This window comes from Amblyomma mixtum, chromosome 4 (assembly GCF_055824585.1).
Source record: "Amblyomma mixtum isolate Tamu chromosome 4, ASM5582458v1, whole genome shotgun sequence".
In the NCBI taxonomy this organism is placed as follows: domain Eukaryota; kingdom Metazoa; phylum Arthropoda; class Arachnida; order Ixodida; family Ixodidae; genus Amblyomma; species Amblyomma mixtum.
In genome coordinates this window covers 93,029,050-93,051,777 of record NC_143015.1, presented here as the reverse complement: position 1 = coordinate 93,051,777, position 22,728 = coordinate 93,029,050, and the positions used below count along the sequence as shown (strand labels likewise).

The 22,728-nt window shown below is 47.0% G+C and overlaps 1 protein-coding gene across 4 annotated transcripts in view; it reads left to right on the top strand.

Moving 5' to 3' along the window:
- The first annotated feature begins 223 nt into the window (after positions 1–223).
- LOC149347442 (uncharacterized) overlaps positions 224–22,728 on the top strand; it is a 197,452-nt gene continuing 174,947 nt past the window's right edge. For 3 of the 4 annotated variants that reach the window (XM_089587107.1, XM_089587105.1, XM_089587106.1), the window contains exons 1-5: positions 226–515; positions 5,175–5,292; positions 5,397–5,516; positions 14,402–14,519; positions 19,038–19,176. In XM_089587107.1, coding sequence (XP_089443233.1) covers positions 5,424–5,516; positions 14,402–14,519; positions 19,038–19,176 — 350 coding nt within the window. In that variant the 5' untranslated portion in view covers positions 226–515; positions 5,175–5,292; positions 5,397–5,423. Of the gene's footprint in view, positions 516–5,174; positions 5,293–5,396; positions 5,517–14,401; positions 14,520–19,037; positions 19,177–22,728 lie in introns of all 4 variants that reach the window. The other variant, XM_089587108.1, reaches the window with a different exon arrangement.

Genomic DNA, 22,728 nt, shown 5'->3' with positions numbered 1-22,728 from the left:
ACCTCTATCTGTCCTCTCTTCGGCGAGCGCGGCTTCGGCCGCTTATCTGATTTTTTCAGCACCGTCCGCTCCAGCGGACGCAGTTGCTGCTGCGACGCGCGTCTTTTCTTGCCTTTTTCTCTTTCCTCTGATCTCTTACCTCTCCTCTATCTGCAAGTGGCAGCGGTGGTGGCTTGGCTAGAGCCAGTAGCAGGCCCGTGCAATTTCCTTTTCATTCTTCTCTCAGTCACAACAACAACGCTCGCACCTCTCTTCATCGATCTCTCTCGCGGGTCATTTTAACTCTGCACGTGGCAGCGATAGTGGGTCAGCACGAGACGGTGGTTCTTTCAGTCACAACAACGACGACGACTCGTCAGTGTAGAGCGTTCGACTCAGGCCGTGCTGTTAAATGACTGCCGGATGTTGAGAACGCCGGACGCCCACCGTCCCGAGACAGCCTATGCCCAGGAACTGTTCATCCGACACTAGTGAGCGGTGCCGACGAATGCGAAATTCCCGGTCAACGTTCAGCGGTGAGTGCATTACACTGTTGGCGAGTAGAGTGGTTTAAAAAGGGAGTAGAGTGGTTTTAAAAGCAGCCCTCCTTTTGCGCTATCCTTCTGTATGGCACGACGAATTGTTCAGGTAGCATCGTTTTTGCGACCTGAGTATTCTATTCGATATGATAGAGCCGATATCTGATGGAGCTCCACGAGGTGTGGTATGTGGCCCTGTGTATGCGCCGCACTGAAATTTTTATCGCGTGCGCCACAGCGAAGCAAGAATGCGACGTCCGGGCGCCCAGCGCTACCGAGCACAACGACACAGGCGCGGTACATGGCGCCGCATAAAATTTTTGCGTTCGAGACGGAGAAACAAGGCTTAGAGAGGCCGACGTTCCGTCACACCCAGGCGCTTCCTTTAAGGTATCTTATGAACAATCCGCGCCTTGCATCGCATAGAATTTGCAATTAATGTTCCCAGGACGAAGTCAGACATAGAGCGCGTCTGCGTGATTGGGCCCCGTCGGGATAGTCTGCCAGGCCTTACAAATAGCAGCGTCTCTTGCGTTGCATTGAATTTCCTGTCGTGTTCGAGAGCGCGTCACCGTAAACGTGCCGCGCCAGGCGCACCTTATTACCGAACCTTATGAGCACTGGCGTCTCTCGAGACACGCAATTTTTCAATCGTAGTCGGCACGACGAAGCCAGACATAGCGCGCGTTTCTTTGGCTGCGTTGCGCCGGTTTGTCGCGGAACGGCATTTCAGGCCTGTTTGACACCGGACAGAATTTTCTGTCGTGTTTCTCAAGCGAAAGACACACTTCGTATGTGTTCCCAGAAGGTGTATCTGTCCTCGCTTCGGCGAGCGCGGCTTCGGCCGCTTTTCTGATTTTTTCAGCAGCGGAGCGAACGCAGTTGTTGCTGCGACGCGCGTCTTTTCTTTCCTTTTTCTCTTTCCTCTGATCTCTTACCTCTCCTCTATCTGCACGTGGCAGCGGTGGTGGCTTGGCTCGAGCCAGTAGCAGGCCCGTGCAATTTCCTTTTCATCCTTCTCTCAGTCAAAACAACAACAACCCACAATGTGCCATGAAAAGTTTCCCTATTAAGGCGGAAGCCTTTAATGTCTCATCGTTGTAAGCAGCAGTTGTCGACAGAAAATGTCACGCTTTTCAATTGGTGGAAACGGTCGTGACGTCACAGTGCGCGAATTTGAAACGGGGCCAATTGCACTTTGGCTAGTAACCATACAACCAATACAAGGGATCGTATAGTGATGCTCCAAGTAAGTGGAACTGAGCTTAGTTAATTGCTTAATTACCAAATTAGCCTAATTAGCTTTACTGGTCAGGCCATATAAATAAATAAAAGCGGTTAAGAAATTGGTCGAGCTCAGGAATCGAACCCCGGTCTTCGGCGTAAGAGACGAGCACGCTATCCCCTCCGCCATGCCAGCTCGATGGTTTGGAATGAACAAAGGCGCGTCTAGTGAATACGGTGTCTTCACTCACTCTCATCCTCCTCCATTCCCTTCCGGCGAGGTTTAGGTGTCCACCGACAAATGAGAGACAGATACATTGCCTTTCCTCAAAGACCAATTTACCGACGAGCGAGGCATAGAACCGAATGGGCGATGGCGTTCTATGGACTCCTTGGCAGCGTTGCAAGACGCTGTCGCGTTCCACTCTTAGGGGCGAAGCTTAACATCTTAACCACACATCAGTGACCACACTTTAGGTCAAAAAGTGCCCCCCCCCCCCTGAATTTTGACTGGTGTCCACCGAGATATGTGAGACAGTTACTGCGTAATTTCCTTTCCTCAAATACAATTTTCATTTTCTTCATTACGGCTCCTTTAATGCCGTAATGCCGTAGCTCTTTACCTATCTTCTTTAACCCCCACCTCCCTTCCTCTACGGTGCGGTTCAGGTGTCCACCGAGATGACAGAGAATTACTGCGCCATTTCCTTTCCTCAAAAAGCGTTGCGTTCAAAGGGCAAGGCATCGCGCCGAACGGGTGGTGGCGTTCCGTGGACTCCCTGGCAGCGCTACAACGCGCTGTCGCGTTGCACTCCTAAAGGCGAAGCTTAAGCGCCATTAATTAGCAGTTAATTAGCATTCAGGCAATAATCAGTAATTAACAATTAATTACTGATTTGCCATGACTTTGTATTTAGTACTCAAATATATGTGACGCCACCAGTGCCACAGAAACAGTGAAGGTGGTGCGGAAAACGCTTCTGCCTCTACCCACTTTAGACAAAGTGCCCCCTGAATTTTTACGGAGCCTTACTAAAACCGATGCTTGTCTGGCGCCACGTTGATATCTTTGTCGCTTTCGCTAGAACGAAGTTACATTGCAACGCGTCATTTGTGCCACGACGGATGCCCCGTGTTCAGTTCGATCTGTTAGGCCCTATATGGCGACGTGTAAAATTGCTGTCGCGTTCCTCACTGCGAAGTGACACATCCAGCGCGTTTCTTGTGCCTCGACCGGTGCCAGTATTACGGAGCCCTCTTTGAACCGATGCTCGTCTGGGGCCGGATAACAATTTGTCGCGTTCGCTAGAAAGAAGCCACAGTTCCAGTGCGTCATCTTATTGTCCTACGACGGGCGCAGTGTGTTAAAATTTATTAAAACCGAAGCCTGTTTGGCGCCGCTTAGAATTTCCTATCACGTTCGATACAGCGAAGCGATACTGCGTCTCCGTTATGTTGCCCAGCGTTACGAAGCCCTGTTTTAACCGATGCGTGTTTTGTGCCGCGTAGAATGTTTTGTCGCGTTCGATTCGACTGAGCGACAGATCGAATCCCTATCCCTGATTGTGCCGCGTTGTTTACCCGCGTTACGGAGATTTCAACCGATGCGCGTTTTGTGCCACGCAAGCACAATGTTTGCCGCGTTGGATTGACGAAGCAACAGTTCGACGGGTGCCCCGTGTTACGGAGCCCTATTTGAACCGATGCGCGCTTTGTGCCGCGTGGATTGTTTTTCCGCGTTAGATTCGACGAGGCCACAGGTCGAATCGATATCCCTGATTGTGCTGAGACGGATACCCGCGTTAAAGAGCCCTATTTCATTCTATGTGCGTTTTGTGCCGCACATAATTTTCTGTTGCGTTCGATACGATGTAACGGCACCTAAAACATGTCCTCGTGTTAGAAAACGTCGCGTGTGCCAAGGTACCAAGCTCTACATGAGATGCCCTCTTGGAAGAGTGGAAACCTTAATGGTGCTTTAAGATACGTGGCGGTAGTGACAGATGTGCGTTCTATGCGTTGGCGTTTATAACGTTGTGTGCTAGAAACGCGGCGCTGAAGCCGTAGTACGTCGGCGTTCATTGTTGGCGTTGGCGTTCAGGTTTTACACTCCCATCATACTAATGAAAGGAAGTGCATAACTGGCTCCCTGGGTCAGTGGACGCCTGAATCGCGCTTATAGGTGCCATCGCACTATGTACGAGCTAAACCGCGCGAGCGCCTACCCGAGCGCTCGCTCAGTGTAGCTTATACTGAGCGCTATAGTAGGTGGGGCGCTGGGAGAGAAATGTGGGCTGCATGCGTTAGCGCTAACAGCGGTGATCGAACTTTCGCGATCAACCATCTGCCACCTTCAAGGGTGGCAGGGTAAGTGGGGACTTCAATGTAGATATAAAGAGAAACAGGAATTTCTTGCCGCTTATGCCGGACAAGATCCCGTCCCTCTCGTTCGTAACGCCCTACCTCGCGAAATACTTGCATTGACCTCGTCTTTGAGAACCATGCATTCGTGCAGCAAGACGAGCCTATATCCATATATTGCTCCGACCACAGAGCTTCCTTCATGACAACAGTGGAGTGTTTCTTGAAGAAAGGATATGTGTGACAAATAAGTTGTCTGCAATTGTACATAGATGTCTTGCTCGAATTCTTCGCCTCAAGCTATCGAAAAGCTGAAGCAGCTGATCAACTGCGCTCAAATTTCACATTAGGAAGTAACGTAATCGTCGGCAATTTTTTTTATATACAGTTCGAAACTAGACAGAGAATTACTAGTAGTGTGTTTGCGACTTTGGCGCACCGGCTACGAAACCGGACGTTTTAACTGACCTATGCCCTAGGCCCTGGATTTCAGTGCGCCATACACGGGTACGCAATTGAACATGTCTTCATCTATTTGGCTTTCTTTACTATTTGGATCTCTACCGTGTGCGCCTTGTGAAACGGAATACGCGTGTGTGTACTCCGGTGTCTGGCGTGTCAACTTAGTAATCCAGCTGCTGCATTGTTCTGGAACATGATCCCGAGCTCTGATTTCTTTTAATATTGTTGTACTGTTTATTCTAACCCTTAGAGATTTTTTGTTTCCCCTCATGTCCCTAGGTGCAAACTTTGCGCCGATCTCAAAGTAGAGCGTCCCCGATAAAGTTTTTGAATATCTACACCATGGAAGAAATGGCTGCCCTTCTAGGCGGTCTTAGGGTGTCGAAGAGCTCGATGGTGCGCTGTGGATTTAAACCATATCGCTGTGACTAGCGATGCCTTTTTGCCACGAATACCGCCAATTTTTGAGTCTGCTGTTTTTCCAGCAGTTCTTTGGTGACTGCAGAGCTTCAGTGCTGCTGGCTATATGTAATCGCGCTACTGATGTGCTTTGTTTTCAAGCAAAAGCAGCAGGAGCCTGTTTTGATCACACCTTCTTTGTGGATGCAGACGGTGCATGTGTCGGCATCGTCCGTTGTGCAGTTGTCACGTGGGTGCTGCCGGATGCTGACGCCCACGATTTCGATCGGCAGTAAGGCGATGAAACTAGTGAAACCGAAGACCACAGGTAAGGAAGTCTGTGCGCGGCTGGGTAGCGGCTAAGTACCAGGCGGTGCTGCGTTATATCTCGAATTTCTGCTTGATTTCTTGTTTCCTCTTCATATTTTCCAGGGTGACTCAACGCGGGAACGTGGGCTGATGTCCACATGCTCTCCAGGCCAGGGGAACTCCCCCTGGTCAGCTTGTGTCATCCCAGATGAGCTGCCTCATGATTCGTTCTTCCGTGGCAGAGTAAGCAGCATTCCGGTTGCTTTCGTCCCCGCGGATGAGGGCTCCATCAAGCTGAATAACCCCGAGGTTGTACAGGCAGCTCTTAAATCGACCACCCCTCCTCATTACATGAGGATCACTGACGTCCAGCAGTTCGGCCGTGGCGGGATAGTTTGCAGATCGCCAGACCAGGCATGCGTGGCTGACCTACTCAAGTGTTTTTCGTTTGCCAATCACGCGGAGAGCGCGTTCATACCTCCTCATCTGGCGCGTTCGAAAGGGTTAGTCCGGGATGTAGACCCACGGCTAAGCGCGTCTGAGACCCTAAAAAAGCTCACTTCGTCTGGCGTGATCGCCATTCACCGATGCAGTCGTGTGGTGGACGGAACAAAGATACCGACGGAGACAGTTATAGCTACATTTGCGGGGCTCACCTGTCCCTCTGAAGTTATGGTGTGGCCTTTGGTATTCTATGTGGATCAATTTACGTCTCGGCCCCTTCAGTGCCGTAATTGTTGGAGGTTTGGCCATAGTGCCAAGGCCTGTAAATTGAATTTCCCTTGCTGTTTGTGTGGAGAAAGCCACGACCCCGCTGGGTGTCTTCTATACACGAGAAATGCTGTTTGTGTGGTGGTGGACACTCAGCAAGCTATTCCAAATGCCCAGCGCGGGCTGAGGAAGTTCAAGTGCTAAACTTGATTGACAAGCGCAGGTGCTCAAGGCATGAGGCAGTTGCTGTCATCAAAGATAGGACATCTGGCTATGCAAGTGTGGCAGCGCGGCATGCAACACTTGTGGATTCCTCCTTGTCGCAAGCGATTGCTGCAGCGGTGGAGAAAGCACTGGCGAGTGCCATGGATCGTATAGTCGAAAATCTGTTCGCTTGCATTCCGCAGGTCATGTCATCGCAGATGGCCGCTTTGTTGCAAGCTTCTACTGCTCCTCTTTGTGGCACAATCACTTCTCCATTGGTTGCACTTACTCAACCTTCTGTGCCCGTGGCTTCCAATCCGCTCAGTCACTCAACCACAGCCTTCGTCTATTCCTCCAACCAGTTATCACATCACAGTGTGTCAGAAATCTCATCTGAAAAGTGCGTCGACATGGAGACTGAGATGCGTGCTCAAAAGCGCAGTGCGCCTCAGTTAGGTGTTGCTGGTCTGTCTTGTTCTCAGACGAAGACAAAAAATAATCGCCCTTAATCTACACCCAAAGGCAGTATTTTGGATCAGGCGGTCTCTGCTGCTGCACTTTCGGCGGCATATAGTCGTTGAAAGTGTTGCAGTGGAACTGCCTGTCAATTCTTTCCGCTTCGACAGATTTAGTTTGTTTAATCAGTAAATTAGGTCCAGATTTAATTGCTCTTCAGGAAACGTGGCTCACTAAACATTCTTGGTACAATATACAAAATTATCGTTCTTTTAGGTTAGACCAGCCCTCAAGAGGGGTGGCTTGCTATTGTTCGTATCCACAAAATTTTGCCACAGGGCAACTCTGTCATTTCAATAAATGGATAGGCAGTGCGAACTTCAGGCTTTTCATCTGAATATTCCTGGACATCAACCAGTAACTCTGGCCAATGTATATTTCCCAATAGGTGTGCATGACATCCGGCCTCTTGACTCGTATTTATCTAATTGAGGAAAGAAGTTTTAATTGTTGGAGACTTCAACTCGCATCATGTTTCAAGGGGGGGGGGGGGTTCGAACATATCGCTGCGGTACGCTCTTTTGGGACTGGGCTTGTCTAAATAACCTCATCTGTTTAAATTCGGGTCTCCCCACATTTGTCCGTGGCCAGGCTCGGTCAGTGTTAGACCTGTCATTTTCTTCCCCCGAAATAACTGTGTCTTCTTTGGCGCCAGTTGACTGTACCTCCAATAGTGATCACCTTCCGATCAGTTTCCAAGTTATGTGCCAGTTGACCTGTCTTAAAAGCAACTGGGTGCACGTTCATAAATTTCGGCAGTTTTAAAAATGCCCTCAAAGCAGACCTTCAGGTATTATCTTATTCCAACAGTGGAGATAATACCATCCGCATTTGTTCAATTTTGAATGGAGCTCGTAAAAAATCGTAGTTCTTGGTCCAGGCACATAAGGGAACATCGCCATGCCTTCGGTGGAACGCAGAGCGCACTCGAGATTATAGGCGCCGAAAGGCTGCTTGGAAGAAATTTTTCACAATCAGTGTCCCAAAAACTGGATCGATTATAAGTTCATTGCAGGTACGTTTGAGCGCACCGTATCTCGTGCAAAAGAGTTGTACGATACTCAACACTACGAATTCCTGTCAAATTCTGGTAATAGGCGTGCGTTATTCAATTACCTATAATCCAGGAAACTAATCTCGACCAGCATGAACGCTGTCTCCCTAGTTCAGTCACCGGCTGAACTTGCTCAGTATCTAGAAGAAATAGGCAGGGGCTTTGAGCGTCGGTTTACGGCTCTTCTTCCTTCTCCTCCGAGATTTCTTGCCTCATTGAACGATTTTGAGGAGGTCACCGTCACTGAGCTCTCGAACACTGCATCCAGCCTTCCACCCGCGGCCCCGGGCCCTGATAGTGGCACTTCTTCTATGATAAACATTTTGTTCGAGGAATCTCGCACCGACTTACTGGCACTTATAAATTACTCTCTTAAGGGGCCATGGACTCCAAATGAGTGTCGTCTAGCAAAGATTATCCCTTTGCTTAAAAAGCAGGGAGGTGGTTATGTGTTAGACAATATAAGGCCAATTTCAAATATCGTAAGGTTAATTGAGAGGGTGTTGCATGATAGAATAGTCTCCGTTATTTCAGAGAGTGTGTTGTTGAACCCTTGCCAGATAGGTTTCAGGCCAGGATGCTCTATATGGTGTGCCCATACCGATCTGGAGAGCCGCATACAGCTAGCTCGTCGTAGAAACCAATACGCAGCGCTTGTTACTTTACATGCGTGTAAGGCTTATGATAGCGTTGAGCACAGGATGCTCTTGGAAAGACTACAGGCAGTAGGACTTCCGAGATACTTTGTGGCTTGGGTTGCTGAATTTCTTGCTGAAAGGGAATTTTACTGATTCCAGAATGGTGTTTCATTAAGCAGATTTCGACAAGCGAGAGGAGTGCCCCAAGGGGCGGTCCTCACCCCTGTACTTTTCAACATCTTACTCAGCAGTATTGCCTGCAGTCTTAGGGTGTCCACCTATGTGTACGCTGATGACATCGCCTTTTTTGCTTCAGAGAACGACAATTCCTCTTTGTATCAATCCTTACAGTCCTGCCTGAATATCCTGGACCAATGGTTAGGAGACATTAATCTGTCCCTTAATGTCCGTAAATGTGCTTTATTGGTTTTCCCACTCTCTCATCCAGTTAATATTTCTTTTGTTTACCGGAACCATGTAATTACTCAAGCGCAAAGTATCAAATACCTCGGAGTAATTTATGATCCTTCTCTTTCCTCGCGAGCCCATATAGAGCAGATCACTGCGAAAGGAGTCCGAGCAGTCGGTATGCTGCGCAGGCTGAGCAATGTTCGTTCTGGCATGAGAAGGCACTCGCTTCTTATGATTTACAGAATGTACGTCCGTCCAGTCTTAGAGCTCGGCTGTGTTTTATTCTCTGGTGCGCCAGCCTATAAACTTCGCCCCTTGATTCTCTTGGAGCGGGAGGCGCTGCGTCTCTGCTTGGGCCTTCCAAAATTTATGACGAATTTCGTTTTGTACCTGGAAGTGCGTGCTCGATCATTGCCTTCAAGATTTCGGCTCTTAACGATGAAAACGTTTGTAAAAATGTGCCATTCGTCGCTTCATGCCTCCAATTTGATCTTCCTTCGTCAGCCTCGGCCATTTTTCATCCAAAACCTGGTCTCATTTCCGTACCCCTCAGATTTGTTTTGTGCAATCTCTCTTTGACCCCTTAAACGTCCGCATTTCGGACATCCTTCCAGTATGCGCCAATTTTTCATCTATTCAGATTGCCTTCGATGACATCTTTCCAAAACATGCAAACTTTATGCCTTTTCGTTTTCTCAGCGGCTTATTACAGGATTACTTGCTGCTCTTTAAATCTCATGTGCTCATAGCGACCGAAGCCTCACAGTGCGAAGAAAAGGCCGGTGTTGGCAAATTTCTCCATCTCCCTTGACTGGTCATTTTCACTCCGCCTTTCCGATTACACCCATATTTATTTGGCCGAATTTCTAGCAGTAGTCTTGGCGTTGCGCAAATTAAACAGCTCTTTGTCTTCTTGAATGCCAACAGCGCAAACGACGCAGACAAAGTAGAAGAAAACACAGGACAAGCGCTGACTCACAACTGAAATTTTATTCAAGGAAAGTAGTACATTTTATAGAAAAAGTGGCCAACTTATCAGCTAGTAAACACAACCCATGTTTCTACGTGGCATCAAGGTATGCAACCTCACTGTCATATAATGAAATAGATGGCTTACTGACGCATAACCTTGCGCTGTTGGCATTCAGTATGTACCACCAACTCTTCCGTTTGGCGATAGTGTTGAACTTTGTCTTCTGTCATAATTATGACGGATTCATTATCGTTGCGTTCCTCTCTCACCGCGCCTACAACATCTCACGCACTTTGCTTACTCAAATGCTTGATTCCTCCCCACGTGTGTTCGTTACGGTTGGTCTGGGTGCCTGGACACAGAGGAATCCATTTTAATGAGGTTGCTGATACCCTGGCGAAGGCATCTCTTGAAGGCCCAGTCGTATTTGTGCTTCCACCCAGCGCATATACTACGGCGGTTAAGTTTCGCAGCTATCTGCTCTTGAAAGAATTCGCAGCATGAGCTCTCACCTCCTCACCCGAATTGCGGCATCTCCTTTACCCGTGGTGCAGTAAAGGATGGCGATCACGCAAGCTTGAGGTTTCGTTCACGCGTCTACGTTGTCGAGTACCTCACTTAAACTTCTACCTTTATAGATCTGGTCTGGCGGTCTCCACATTGTGCCCGTTCTGCGGAGAAACCGAAACGATAGATCATTTCTTGTGGACCTGCCGCCGTTCCTCCCCTTTACGGAGCCGCCTGCTAGAGCATCCGTTACGTCAGCTAGGTCTAAGTCTGTCAGCTGGGGTTGTTTTGTCTCTTGGGGCTTCCTCCCTTGGGCACAGTAACTGGAATGTGCTCTCCGCCATCCAAAACTTCCTTACAGACACTAACCGGCTGCCGTCTTGAGCTCTGCTCTTTCTCGTGATTAATATTTCTCTGCAATGAAAGCATACCGAAACATGGAATATTTAGCCCTGTTCTCTATTTCAGTCACCGATCTCGCAGTATTTGTTTAGCTTATTTCAATTACACATCGAAATTTCTTTCATTTTTTTCCTAATTATTATAATATCATTATTACTTTATTTTTTCCACCATCATTTATTTACTTGTTTTACATTCTGAGCACCTGTCAGTTTCCGCCTGTGTGTTGGCTAATCCCCCGCAGTGAGTAAGCGCCATTATTTAGAGGACAACAACAACAACATCTACTATGGTTCCCTGGCCAACAAAAGAATGTGGGCATTGTTTGTTGGTAAATATTCCTATGCTTATGCCAAAAAAAATTGGCTTAAATTTTTCCTTGTACCTTTATTTCATATGGACTAGTTTTCTATCTGCATACCATGCAAGATATGTCCGATTGGTCTGTTCTTGTAGTTTCTACTACAAAAGCGCATTCCGTCAAGGGTAAATTGTGATTAAGACTAATGAGCTTAGTGATGTAGTAGTAGTCAGCAACAGGACGGGGTTCTCATGAGAAGTAACGCAGAAGATTCGTACCGTGGAAGGAAGAGGGTGTGGCCAGAGTGGACAGTTGCGTTACACCTGAGCCTGTCTGTCGCATTAACCATGGAAGTTGAAGATATTGCCACGAATATTTGTAGTGTTCTTTCATTCTTCAAAGCTCTCGGCACGCCGATTTATCGCTTTGTTTGTGATGCAAGACGCACCTATATTTACCTTGATTGATCGCGTCCAGGCAGTTCGATTCTACGTTGTTCCAGAATGTTCTAGTAACTTTCCAGGCTTTATCTCGAATGTGCACTATCAGCATTAAAAAAAGCATGGCGGAGAGTGGCCGGCATTCTGTTCGACGACCACCAAGCACACTTGCTTTTACGCCGCCGCCGAGTGATTCAGTTCTTTGCGGGCGCAAGTCAGCGCAAATAAAGAGTTTCGTTTAGAAGATATTCTCGCTGATTTTCCCGTTCGCCGGACTGCAGGCACCACTACCTGACAATATGACGAGAGCAGCGCTATGCGTAACCCGAAGGTACTTACCGTGGTAGCGGGGCATGCCGAGATTGGATGAATGCGCACTCAGAGCACTATTGCGGTGGGGCTTTGAGGGTCTGCCTCAAGTGTAAGAACGCAGAAAAAATGGAGCTTGCTGACCCAGAAACAACTTCAAGGAGGGCAGCTTTGAAATGAGGAGGGTATGGTGAGAGTTCACGATTATTTGCAGGAGCCTGTTTGCCACGAGAGCAGTGGAAGGCGAAGGGCAGGTTGCGAGTGGAGGAATGCGCAAGAGGAGTTTGGTAGCCGTGGAAGCAGGACGGAATTGTGAGGGGGAGGAGGGTGCTCCCCTCCTCCAGCAGTATCCCGAAGGCGGGGACCGCAGGAGGACGAGAGCATGGCAAGAAGAGTGGAATACTAGGGAGGTGGTTGTCACGGCTTGTAGATAGTAGAGTGTGGCAAAAACTTAAAAATCGGCAAACAAAGGGTTTGGCACAGGAGGCACCTGAGTAGTGGCGGTGGCTGCAGGAGGCGGGTTTGGAGGAAACCGTAGGAATGCTTAAGGTGAGGGTGGTCGCCATCGCGAAACATAAATTACCTAAAAAGCTGTCGCTCAGCTCCCACTTTCCTCTCTTCCCTTACGATGTGACACAGTTCGGGTTTCCAGAGAGTTGAGAGACAATCTTGCTATACACAATGGTAAAAGTCCTTTGAGTTTTTAATAATCTTTAATTGGCAGACCCAAGCTCACGTCGTGGGTTTGAGAGAGATTGATCGGCCATTTTTTGAATTACTGGGATCAGCATCGTAATCTAAGATATCCATGTAGAAATAAATCGCCCAATTAAAGACGAAGCTAAACGCGAGCCTTGCTCCGGAAGTTGCATAGCTCTTTGTGCACCGAAGATGAGGGGAATACGCTCTTTAATGCTGATGCATGAACTAGCGACTCGCGGGATGAGATCGTTGAAAGCAATCCCAACCCTCTACTATGTCGTCTACTCATGGACCCTGATGGACCAGCAAAGAAGTGGGCACGTGGGAACAAAGAGGAGGTTCGTTATCTCGACGCCGACACACCAGGATTGGATCGGCCTACCTATGTAAAATACCTTTGTAAATAGAACCTGTAACAGTATTGGTTTCTGTTTTTTCAGAGCCTTGGAAGTAATTCAGTACTCATATAACTTTCGAAACGCATTTCTCTAAAGTTCCCGCCGGCGAGCTGGCTCAGTGTGTGTGGCACTTATCTGCTGATGTGAAGGACGCAGGTTCGATCCTGGCCACGGTGGTCGAATTTCGATGGAGGTGAAATTCTGGTTCAAAATTCCTAGCTGCTTTAATTTCGATCATCAACGAGTTCCAAATTTTATCCTCCCCACGAAAAACAGTATCATTTCTAGCTTGCCTTGTGTTGCAAACGGGTATACAGAACATTCGAAGAGGGATGTGGTTGATTTTTTTAATTGCGTTAGGTTTCACAAGACATGACTTCTTGAAGAGTTTTAAATAACCCATTCCTGAAAAACAAACAGTATTCATTGACTTCTGCAGTACTGCAGGTGTGGCTAGCTCAGCGCATTTTTTGACACTATACAATGGTAATAAACTTGTTTTGTATCTTGCTTCTCTTGATTCAGTGCAGTAATTGAGATGGCTGTTACAAAGTCAAAAATACACGGACAGAAGAAAGATGCGAGGGAAGTACTGCTGTGCTCTTGCCAGGGCAAAACAACAATGTGCAACGATTTTACACACACTGTGCAGCCGTTCCTTAAAAAGTGGCTATCAAATACAACTCCTAAGTATTCAAAGAAGACGACATTATCAGTGACAATATCTTCAATATGTAAATAACGTATTACTCAACAAACCTTTGTTTGGTAAAAAAACATCACGTATTTGGATTTTTCACTGTTTAAACATAGGTGTTTGTTGTTAAACCATGTCAAAATTAGTTGTAAATCATTCTTCGTACAGTTTTCAAGCCAGAAGCAAGTTGCCGAGGCAAACCGACCAGTGACACCTGCATAAACCGTACCTCAGATCTCTCTTTGCTTCTAGCTGGTCAATGATAAAAAGAGAGAATAAAGGAAGCCTCAAACCAGCACCATGGGGTACCCCGCGAATAGTATTTTTGATATTTTCACTCAAACTGCTTAAAGTCGAATTGTTCTGATGACCAATAACGTCATCATATAAAAGGCTCTTGCGGCAAATTACCATACTTCAGCATTTTGTTATTGTGCCCATGTTAGGGTGCATGTTTTTGTTGCATGCACCAGGGACCTTAACCACAATCCAAAGCACTAGAAACTGTGCAGCAAAAGAGCTGCAACAGATACTCAGACCCCATAACGCCGATCCCAGAGTAGACCATCCCCGATAAAGTTTTTGAAAATCTACACCATCAAATAAATGGCTGCCCTGCTAAGCAGTCTCAGGGTGTCCGAGGAGCTCGATGCTGCGCTGTGCATTTAAACCATATCGCTGTGACTGGCGACGCCTCCTTGCAGAGAATGCTGCAAATTTTGGAGTCTACTATTTTTCCAACAGTTCTTTGGTGACTGTGAAGCTTCAGTGCTGCTGGCTATAAAGAATCATGGTACTGATGTTCTTTGTTTTCAAGCGAAAGAAGCAGGAGCCTGTTTTGATCATACCTTTTTTGTGGATGCAGACGGTGCATGTGTCGGCAGCATCAGTTGTGCAGTTGTCATGTGGGTGCCGCCGGTTGCTGACGCCCACGATTTCGATCGGCAGTAAGGCGATGAAACTAGTGAAACCGAAGACCACAGGTAAGGAAGACTGTGAAGACGAGGGGAATTGGTGTTGTCCTATAGTTACTATGGTTCCCTGGCCAACAAGAGAATGTGGGCATTGTTTGTTGGTACCTATTCCTCTGGTTATGTAAAAAAAAAATTAGCCTAAACTTTTCCTTGTTCTTTTGTTTGATATCAAGCAGTTTTTTATTTATATACCTTGCAAGATGTCTGATTGGTCTGTGAGTGTGGTTTGTACGTCAAGGGTAAATTGTGATTAAGACTAATGAGTTTTCTGATGTAGTAGTCAGCAACTGGGCGGTGTTGTCATGAGAAGTACGCAGAAGATTGGTACCGTGAAAGGCAGAGGGTGTGACTGGAGTGGACAATTGCGTTACCGGAGCCTCTCTGTCGTGGTAACCATGGAATATGAAGATATTGCCACGAATGTTTGTGCTGTTTGTTCATTCTTCAAAAGCTGCCGGCACACCGCTTTATCACATTGATTGAAGACACGCCTAGATTTATCTAGCTTGATTGCATCCAGGCGGAGTCGATTCTACATTGTTACAGAATGTTCAAGTAACTTTCCATGCTTTATCTCGAAAATTCGCTACCAGCTTCAAAAACAGCTTGGCCGAGAGTGGCCGCCATTCTGTTAGACGACCACCCAGCACACTTGCTTTTACGCCGCCGCCGAGTGATTCAGTTCTTTGCGGGCGCAAGTCAGCGCAAATAAAGGTTGGTTGGTTTATGGGGTTTAACGTCCCAAAGCGAATAAGGCTATGAGAGACGCCGTAGTGGAGGGCTCCAAAAATTTCGACCACCTGGGGTTCTTTAACGTGCACTGACATCGCACAGTACACGGGCCTCGAATTTCTCCTCCAAAGAAATTAAGCCGCCACGGCCGGGATCGAACCCGCGTCTTTCGGGACAGCAGCCGAGCACCATAACCACTGAGCCACCGCGGCGGCCGCAAATAAAGAGTTTCGTTAAGAAGATATTCTCGCTGATATTCCCGTTCGCCGGACTGCAGGCACCACTACGTGACAATATGACGAGAGCAGAGGGATGCGTATCCCTAAGGTAGTTACCGTGGTAGCGGAGCATGCGAGACTGGATGAATGCGCACTCAGAGCACTATTGCGGTGGGGTTTTGAGGGTGTGCCTCAAGTGTAACAACGCGGAAAAAGGGAGCTTGCTGACCCGGAAACCACTTCAAGGAGGGCAGCTTTAAAATGAGGAGGGTATGGTGAGAGTTCACGATTATTTGCAGGAGCCAGTGTGCCACGAGAGCAGTGGAAGGTGAAGGGTAGGTATCGAGTGGAGGGATGCGCAAGAGGAGTGTGGTTGCCGTGGAAGCAGGACGGAATTGTGAGGGGGAGGAGGGTGCTCTCCTCCTCCAGCAGTATCCCAAAGGCGGGGACCGGAGGAGGAAGAGAGCATGGCAAGAACACTGGAATACTAGGGAGGTGGTTGTCACGGCTTGTAGGGAGCAGAGTGTGGCAAGAACATAAGAATGGGCGAAGAGAAAGGGGTTGGCACAGGAGGCACCTGAGGAGTGGCTGTGGCTGGAGGAGGCGGGTTTGGCGAAAGCGTAGGAATGCGTAAGGTGAGGGTGGTTGCTATCGCGAAATATAAATTACCTAAAAAGCTGTCACTCAGCTCCCACCTTCCTCTCTTCCCTTACGATGCAGCACAGTTCGGGTGTCCACCGAGATGTTAGACAATCTTGCTATACACAATGCTAAAAGTCCTTTGAGTTTTTATTAATCTTTAAATGGCGCACCTGAGCTTATGTTGTGGGTTTGAAAGAGATTGATGGGCCACTTTTTGAATTAGTGGGATCAGCATCGTAATCTAAGATATTTATATAGAAATAAATCGCACAATTAGAGACGAAGCCAAACACGAGTCTTGCCCCAGAAGTTGTATATCTCCTTGTGCACCGGTGATGAGGGGGAGACGCTCTTTAATGCTGATGCAACTACTAGCGATTCGCGGGTGTGAGGTTGTTAAATGTAATCCCAAGCCCTCTACTATGTCGTCTACTCATGGCCCCTGAAGGACCAGCAAAGAAGTGGGGATGTCGGAACAAAGAGGTTCGTTATCTCGCCGCCGACACACCAGGCTCGTTTCGACCGGCCTATATAACTACCTTTTTAAACATAACCTGTAACAGTATTGCTTTGTTTTTTCAGAACCTTGGAAGTAATTCAGTACTAATAACTTTCACGCCCCGCCGAGGTAGTTCAGTGGTTACAGAGCTCGGCTGCTGACCCGAAAGAAGCGGGTTCGATCCCGGCCACGGCAGCCGAATTTCGATGAAAGCGAAACTCTGGAGGCCCATGTGCTGTGCGATGTCAGTGCCCGTTAAAGAACCCCAGGTGCACGAAATTTCCGGAGCCCTTCACTACGGCGTCCGTCATAGCCTGAGTTGCTCCGGGACGTTAAACCTCAATAAACCCAATCTAATCATAACTTTCACGGCGCATTTCTCTACAGCTCTCGCCGGCGCGGTGGCTAGTGTTCATGGCACACGGCTGCTGACCTGAGAGACGCAGTTTCAATCCTGGGCACGGTGGACGAATTTCGATGGAGGGAAGGGAAGGGAAAACTTTATTTGCACTACTGGTTTTTCCTGCGGTTTGGGCGCATCTTCAGAGACGTCTTGGTTCTACCCCCAGGAGCCTTCTCTGTCGAAGTCGTCCGCCTCTAATCAGTGGTCGGTTGCCCTCAGTCCAGGGCTCCGCTGGCCACTGCCGCCCGTTGAGCTCGCTGTACCAGACCTTGTTGGTCTTCGCAGCGGTCGCTGGACAGCAGAGTCTCCCACTGCTCCGCCCTCGGGTTTTGTATTCTAGGGACCATGTCTATGTTTTGGCAGGCCCATGTGATGTGGTATAGTGTAGGTTTTTCGTCGCACCAGGGACATTTGTTCGTGTATATCGTAGGGTGCATTTTGTTTAGTATATGTAGGTTTGGGAGAGAGCCTGTTTGTAATTGTCTCCAAGTGACAGCTTCCTCTCTGTTGAGAGATTTGTGCGGTGGGGGATATCGCATTCTTCTGCCTCTATAGTTTTGTAGTATGGCCGAGTATTCCCTGGGTGCTGGCGCGAGTTCCGCGGTCTCGTCGGAAGCTCGGAAAGTGATGTATCCTCGAGCTATTTTTTCGGCCTCTCGGTTCCCTGCCACCCCCGTGTGCCCCTGTACCCACACAATTTTGTGTCGGATCTTGTCGTTTTGTTCTTCTCGGTTTTTAATTCTGTCATTCGCTGGGTGGAGTATACGGAGCGCGCGACGACCTATCCTGCCATTCATGTAATTTCGGCAGGCTGTTTGAGAGTCCGTAAGTATTGTTAGTGACCGCCCGGTTCTATAGCCCTCCGCCACCGCTAGAGCAACGGCTACTTCCTCGGGCTCTGCAGCTGTGCAGCCTCGGAGAGATGCGCTGGTCATTTCGCGTAAAGACGAATCGACCACCGCCGCTACAGCGATTTTGGTATCTCCTCCTCTCCAAGACGCGTCTGTATACACGGTCGTGGCTTGAGGAGCGTACGTTTTCTCAATGAATTCGGCCCTCGCTTCTCTTCTGCCTCAATGGAGGTGGGATCCATGTTTTTTGGTATTGGAGCTACCTTGAGGATCTTGCGAAGCTCGTCGGGGATCGTTGCCGTCCTCGACATTTGTCGCATCTGCTCGCGGTATCCGAGCCTCTGCAGGAGCGCTCTTCCTGTCGTTGTTTGCAACAGCCTGAGTTTTTGCGACTCAAGCTGCGCCTCTCGTAGCTCCTCAAAGGTGTTGTGTAATCCCAGGGCCATGATTTTTTCTATAGACGTGTTGCGTGGTAGTCGGAGCGCTGTCTTATACGCTTTGCGTATAAGACAGAGGTGACATTCAGAGGTGACAGAGGTGTATAAGACAGAGGTGAAATTCTAGAGGCCCATGTACTGGGTGATGTCAGTGCACATTAATGAACCCCAGGTAGTCGAAATTACAGGAGCCCTGCACTACGGTGTCGCTCATAGCCTGAGCAGCTGTGGGACATTAAACCTTGAACTATGAATCACCTCAAAAGTTCCAAGCACATCAGCTTTGACACTGAGGCAGATCGCATCTGGAGAATGGAAGCAGCTACTGCTACCTACAGTGAACAAGCCCATTTAGAAAATGAAACGTAGACAGCTCACACACTGACATGGATATTCCCGCACTTCTGAAATCTACGTGAGAACGCCCACATTCAAGCCAAGGTGTTATATGTGACAGATTATTGAAAGCGCCCGCACGAGTTGCTATGCAAAAGCTAAAGGTGCTTTATCAGGTGCTTAAAGATGCAGTTCGGGCCACATATTTTGTGCAGTCTGTACAAAAAAGCATAGAAAACAGCGATATTTGTACCTATTTTCTCAGTTTGCTCAAAGGCTTTCAACACAGAAATAAAGTCGTACTGTCAATTAAAGGTGTCGCATGCATTCGTATGCATGTTAAACCACGGGTGCATGCTGGAAGAAAGCGACACTCAGTAATGTTTGCTTTCTCTTGAACTGGCGGCAGGTGACTGTGGCGATCATGCCATCGGTGCCAACGGAGCCGAAAGCAGAACGTCGGAAGCGTCCGATGTGCTGTCGTCACGTGGGTGCCACCTGAAGACAGGGCTTGCTTCTACGCCACCACGCCGTTGGCAGAGCTTCAGGTAAGGATGACTCCAAAATGCTTGCTTTAACCTCGTGACCAACCGAAGAACGCGGCCGTTTTGGGTTGGCGCGACCAAACCAATGGCCCTTTTGGTGCGATTCAAACGCTCTCTCCCCTGTGCCGTGGAGGCAGGTTCGTTCGAATTTGTCAAAAGACATTTTGTGTTTTGCGCGTCTAGTACGCATGTAGGTGTATGCTAATGAGTGTGCGTATTTAGAGGCATCAATTAAGAAAATAGGAAACAACCGTTAGCCTTGTAAAGTCACAAATTTAAGCCAGAACCTAAGTGTCTTTTTCATTTTTTTTCCTTTATATAGCCCAAAAAGATTTTTCTCGTTTCCGGGGAAGTTTCAAAAGAAAATATGGCGGCGGTTCACCCGGGAAAAGGTAAACAGGACTTTCGTGTGAGCAGCAGTTATCCTAATGCGGATATAGCATCGGATGATAATGCTTCTAACGTTTAAATAAACCATCCAGTTTTATTTCAAACCATTGGAGCTTCCTCTTAACATGACACCACTGGAGACAACGGTGCTGGCCACTTCAGAGACAAAAATAGCGAGCATTAACGGTCATGCTTACAGGTCCGTTTACAGAAGATTTTATTTAAATCCTCTTGATTCCAAGCTCTTCCGCGTTGCCTACTGCGAAGGTGCCTCCCCCGCCCCCAATCCATCACTCTCGTCAGTAGATATGAGGGCTTCCTGTCAAAAAGGCGCCGCTGCTCTAGAGTCCAGCGGGTGGTTTGCATTTTCATGAGGCCCCTCCCTATTAGCAAACACGGCCATGTCAAGGGGGTGTGACCCAGTAAAAAAATAAAATTCTTCTTCAGAAGCCCGAGTGGTACCTATATTTAAGCAAGGCGATAGAAATAACCTTCATAACTACTGTCCTATTTCTGTTGTGCCCGTATTCTCAAAAAGCATTAAGAAACAATACATACAAGGATGGCATCATACCTATACCAAAATAAATTGCTACATGACATTCAGCATGTTAACAGCTCTTCGTACTCAGAAAGAAATAATCATCAAATTTTTTATGAAGAAGACGTTGGTAGTAGGTTATACACAGGCTTTTCAAGGCCATTTGACCCAATCATAAAATTCTCCTTTCCATGATTTGCAGCTACGGTTTCTGTGCGAATACGCAAGCCTTGCTAAAATCATATTTCCAGTATAGAATGGTATACAGCGAATTAAACAATGTGAAATCATCAACACTACCTATTAACTCCGGTGTACCACAGGGGAGCATTCTAGAGCTGCTGCTTTTTTCCTTTTATATGTGAAACCATCAACACTACCTATTAACTCCGGTGTACCAGAGGGGAGCATTCTAGAGCTGCCGCTTTTTTCCTTTTATATGTGAAACCATCAACACTACCTATTAACTCCGTTGTACCACAGGGGAGCATTCTAGAGCTGCTGCTTTTTTCCTTTTATATGTGAAATCACCAACACTACCTATTAACTCCGGTGTACCACAGGGGAGCATTCTAGAGCTGCTGCTTTTTTCCTTTTATATGTGAAACCATCAACACTACCTATTGACTCCGGTGTACCACAGGGGAGCATTCTAGAGCTGCCGCTTTTTTCCTTTTATATGTGAAATCATCAACACTACCTATTAACTCCGGTGTACCACAGGGGAGCATTCTAGAGCTGCTGCTTTTTTCCTTTTATATGTGAAATCATCAACACTACCTATTAACTCCGGTGTACCACAGGGGAGCATTCTAGAGCTGCCGCTTTTTTCCTTTTATATGTGAAACCATCAACACTACCTATTAACTCCGGTGTACCACAGGGGAGCATTCTAGAGCTGCTGCTTTTTTCCTTTTATATGTGAAACCATCAACACTACCTATTAACTCCGGTGTGCCACAGGGGAGCATTCTAGAGCTGCTGCTTTTTTCCTTTTATATTTGAAATCATCAACACTACCTATTAACTCCGGTGTACCACAGGGGAGCATTCTAGAGCTGCCGCTTTTTTCCTTTTATATGTGAAACCATCAACACTACCTATTAACTCCGGTGTACCACAGGGGAGCATTCTAGAGCTGCTGCTTTTTTCCTTTTATATGTGAAACCATCAACACTACCTATTAACTCCGGTGTACCACAGGGGAGCATTCTAGAGCTGCCGCTTTTTTCATTTTATATAAAAGGCATATCTGCAGCGCAAACAATCCACGATTTGTATCCTATGCGGATGAATAATCTGTTTTCATTACAGGTAGTTGCAAAAGTGATATCAAACTTTGTGCAAATAAAGTGTTGGCCGACACTCAGACATAGATTGATGCAAATCATCTTGGTATAAATCCAAATAAAACAAAGGTTGTGTTCTGATCGGAGAAAGGAAAACGCATTTCCGAGCAACTTAATGTACGGTTAGGCACAAACATATTGGAAATAGTTGTTTCTGTAAAGGTCATTGGTATAATATCTTTTCAATGCGCTTAACATAAAATAAGCATATAGAACATCTTTGTTCTAAACTAGCCTTTGCTATAGGGGTCTTATGCAGATCAAAAAGCATACTTCCTGAAAACCCTAATTCCGTAGTGTTCTCTTCACTCGAATATTGTAATTGGTTTGGGGCACAACTGGTGTCACAAACTTGTCTAACTTGCACTTACTACATACAAAAGGCGTTAGATGTATAGCAAATGTTCCTTACCATTATCATTCCCATGATCTCTTTTAGCGATATGGTATTAATCCCACTTTCAAAATGTACAGTTACAGGTTGCTCGTTTGCTTCAAGTCCTGTGTTGAAATCAGTGATAACATCTTAGCGAAAATCGCAAAACCCGAAAAGAACGAAACGTTTTGCCATACCCGTCATGATGAAACCTGGAATGTACCCATGCCACGAGCAAACTTTTGCAAGGAATCATTATCATACATGCTTTCCTCTTTGTTCCATCATTTGGAGCAACGGTCGTTTGATCCTCTTTGTAATCTAAATGCTAGGATTAAGTTAGTTTTGTCGTATTTACCTGTATGGAGTGTGTAGTATCCCAGTGGGTACTGAAACTCGATTGGATATCCTGGGGACGTTTGAGACGCCCTGCGGACGGCCAGTTGTCTTTCAGTTCCAATTGGGATGTTTTAGCTATTCCCACATAATTTTTTTTTCAGGGACAAATGTTTACTCATGCCCACTCAATTATTTTCAATACCAACTGTGTCCTCAAAAACTGCTTAAAATCATGGTAATATTTCTGTGCCCTCTTAACTTGTGAAAAAACACCTGTTATATTCAAAGTAAGCAAAGCAAGTAAAATACGCTCAAAATTTCACTCCTACAGCAAAAAAATTCTTTCGGCAAATACATACTAAGAACTAACGCTTACTCAACCTGCTGCGCGCATTCGTTATTATAATTTTCTTTTTTGGACATAGACGATGTTTTTCATATTATGGAGTTGTTCCGTGTAATGTTTTTTTTCCCATTTCTGCACTTGTATTCATACACATGTATCTACCCCGCTGTTACAAGTTCTAATTGCTTTGTACTGGAGTGTCTGTATGATTGTA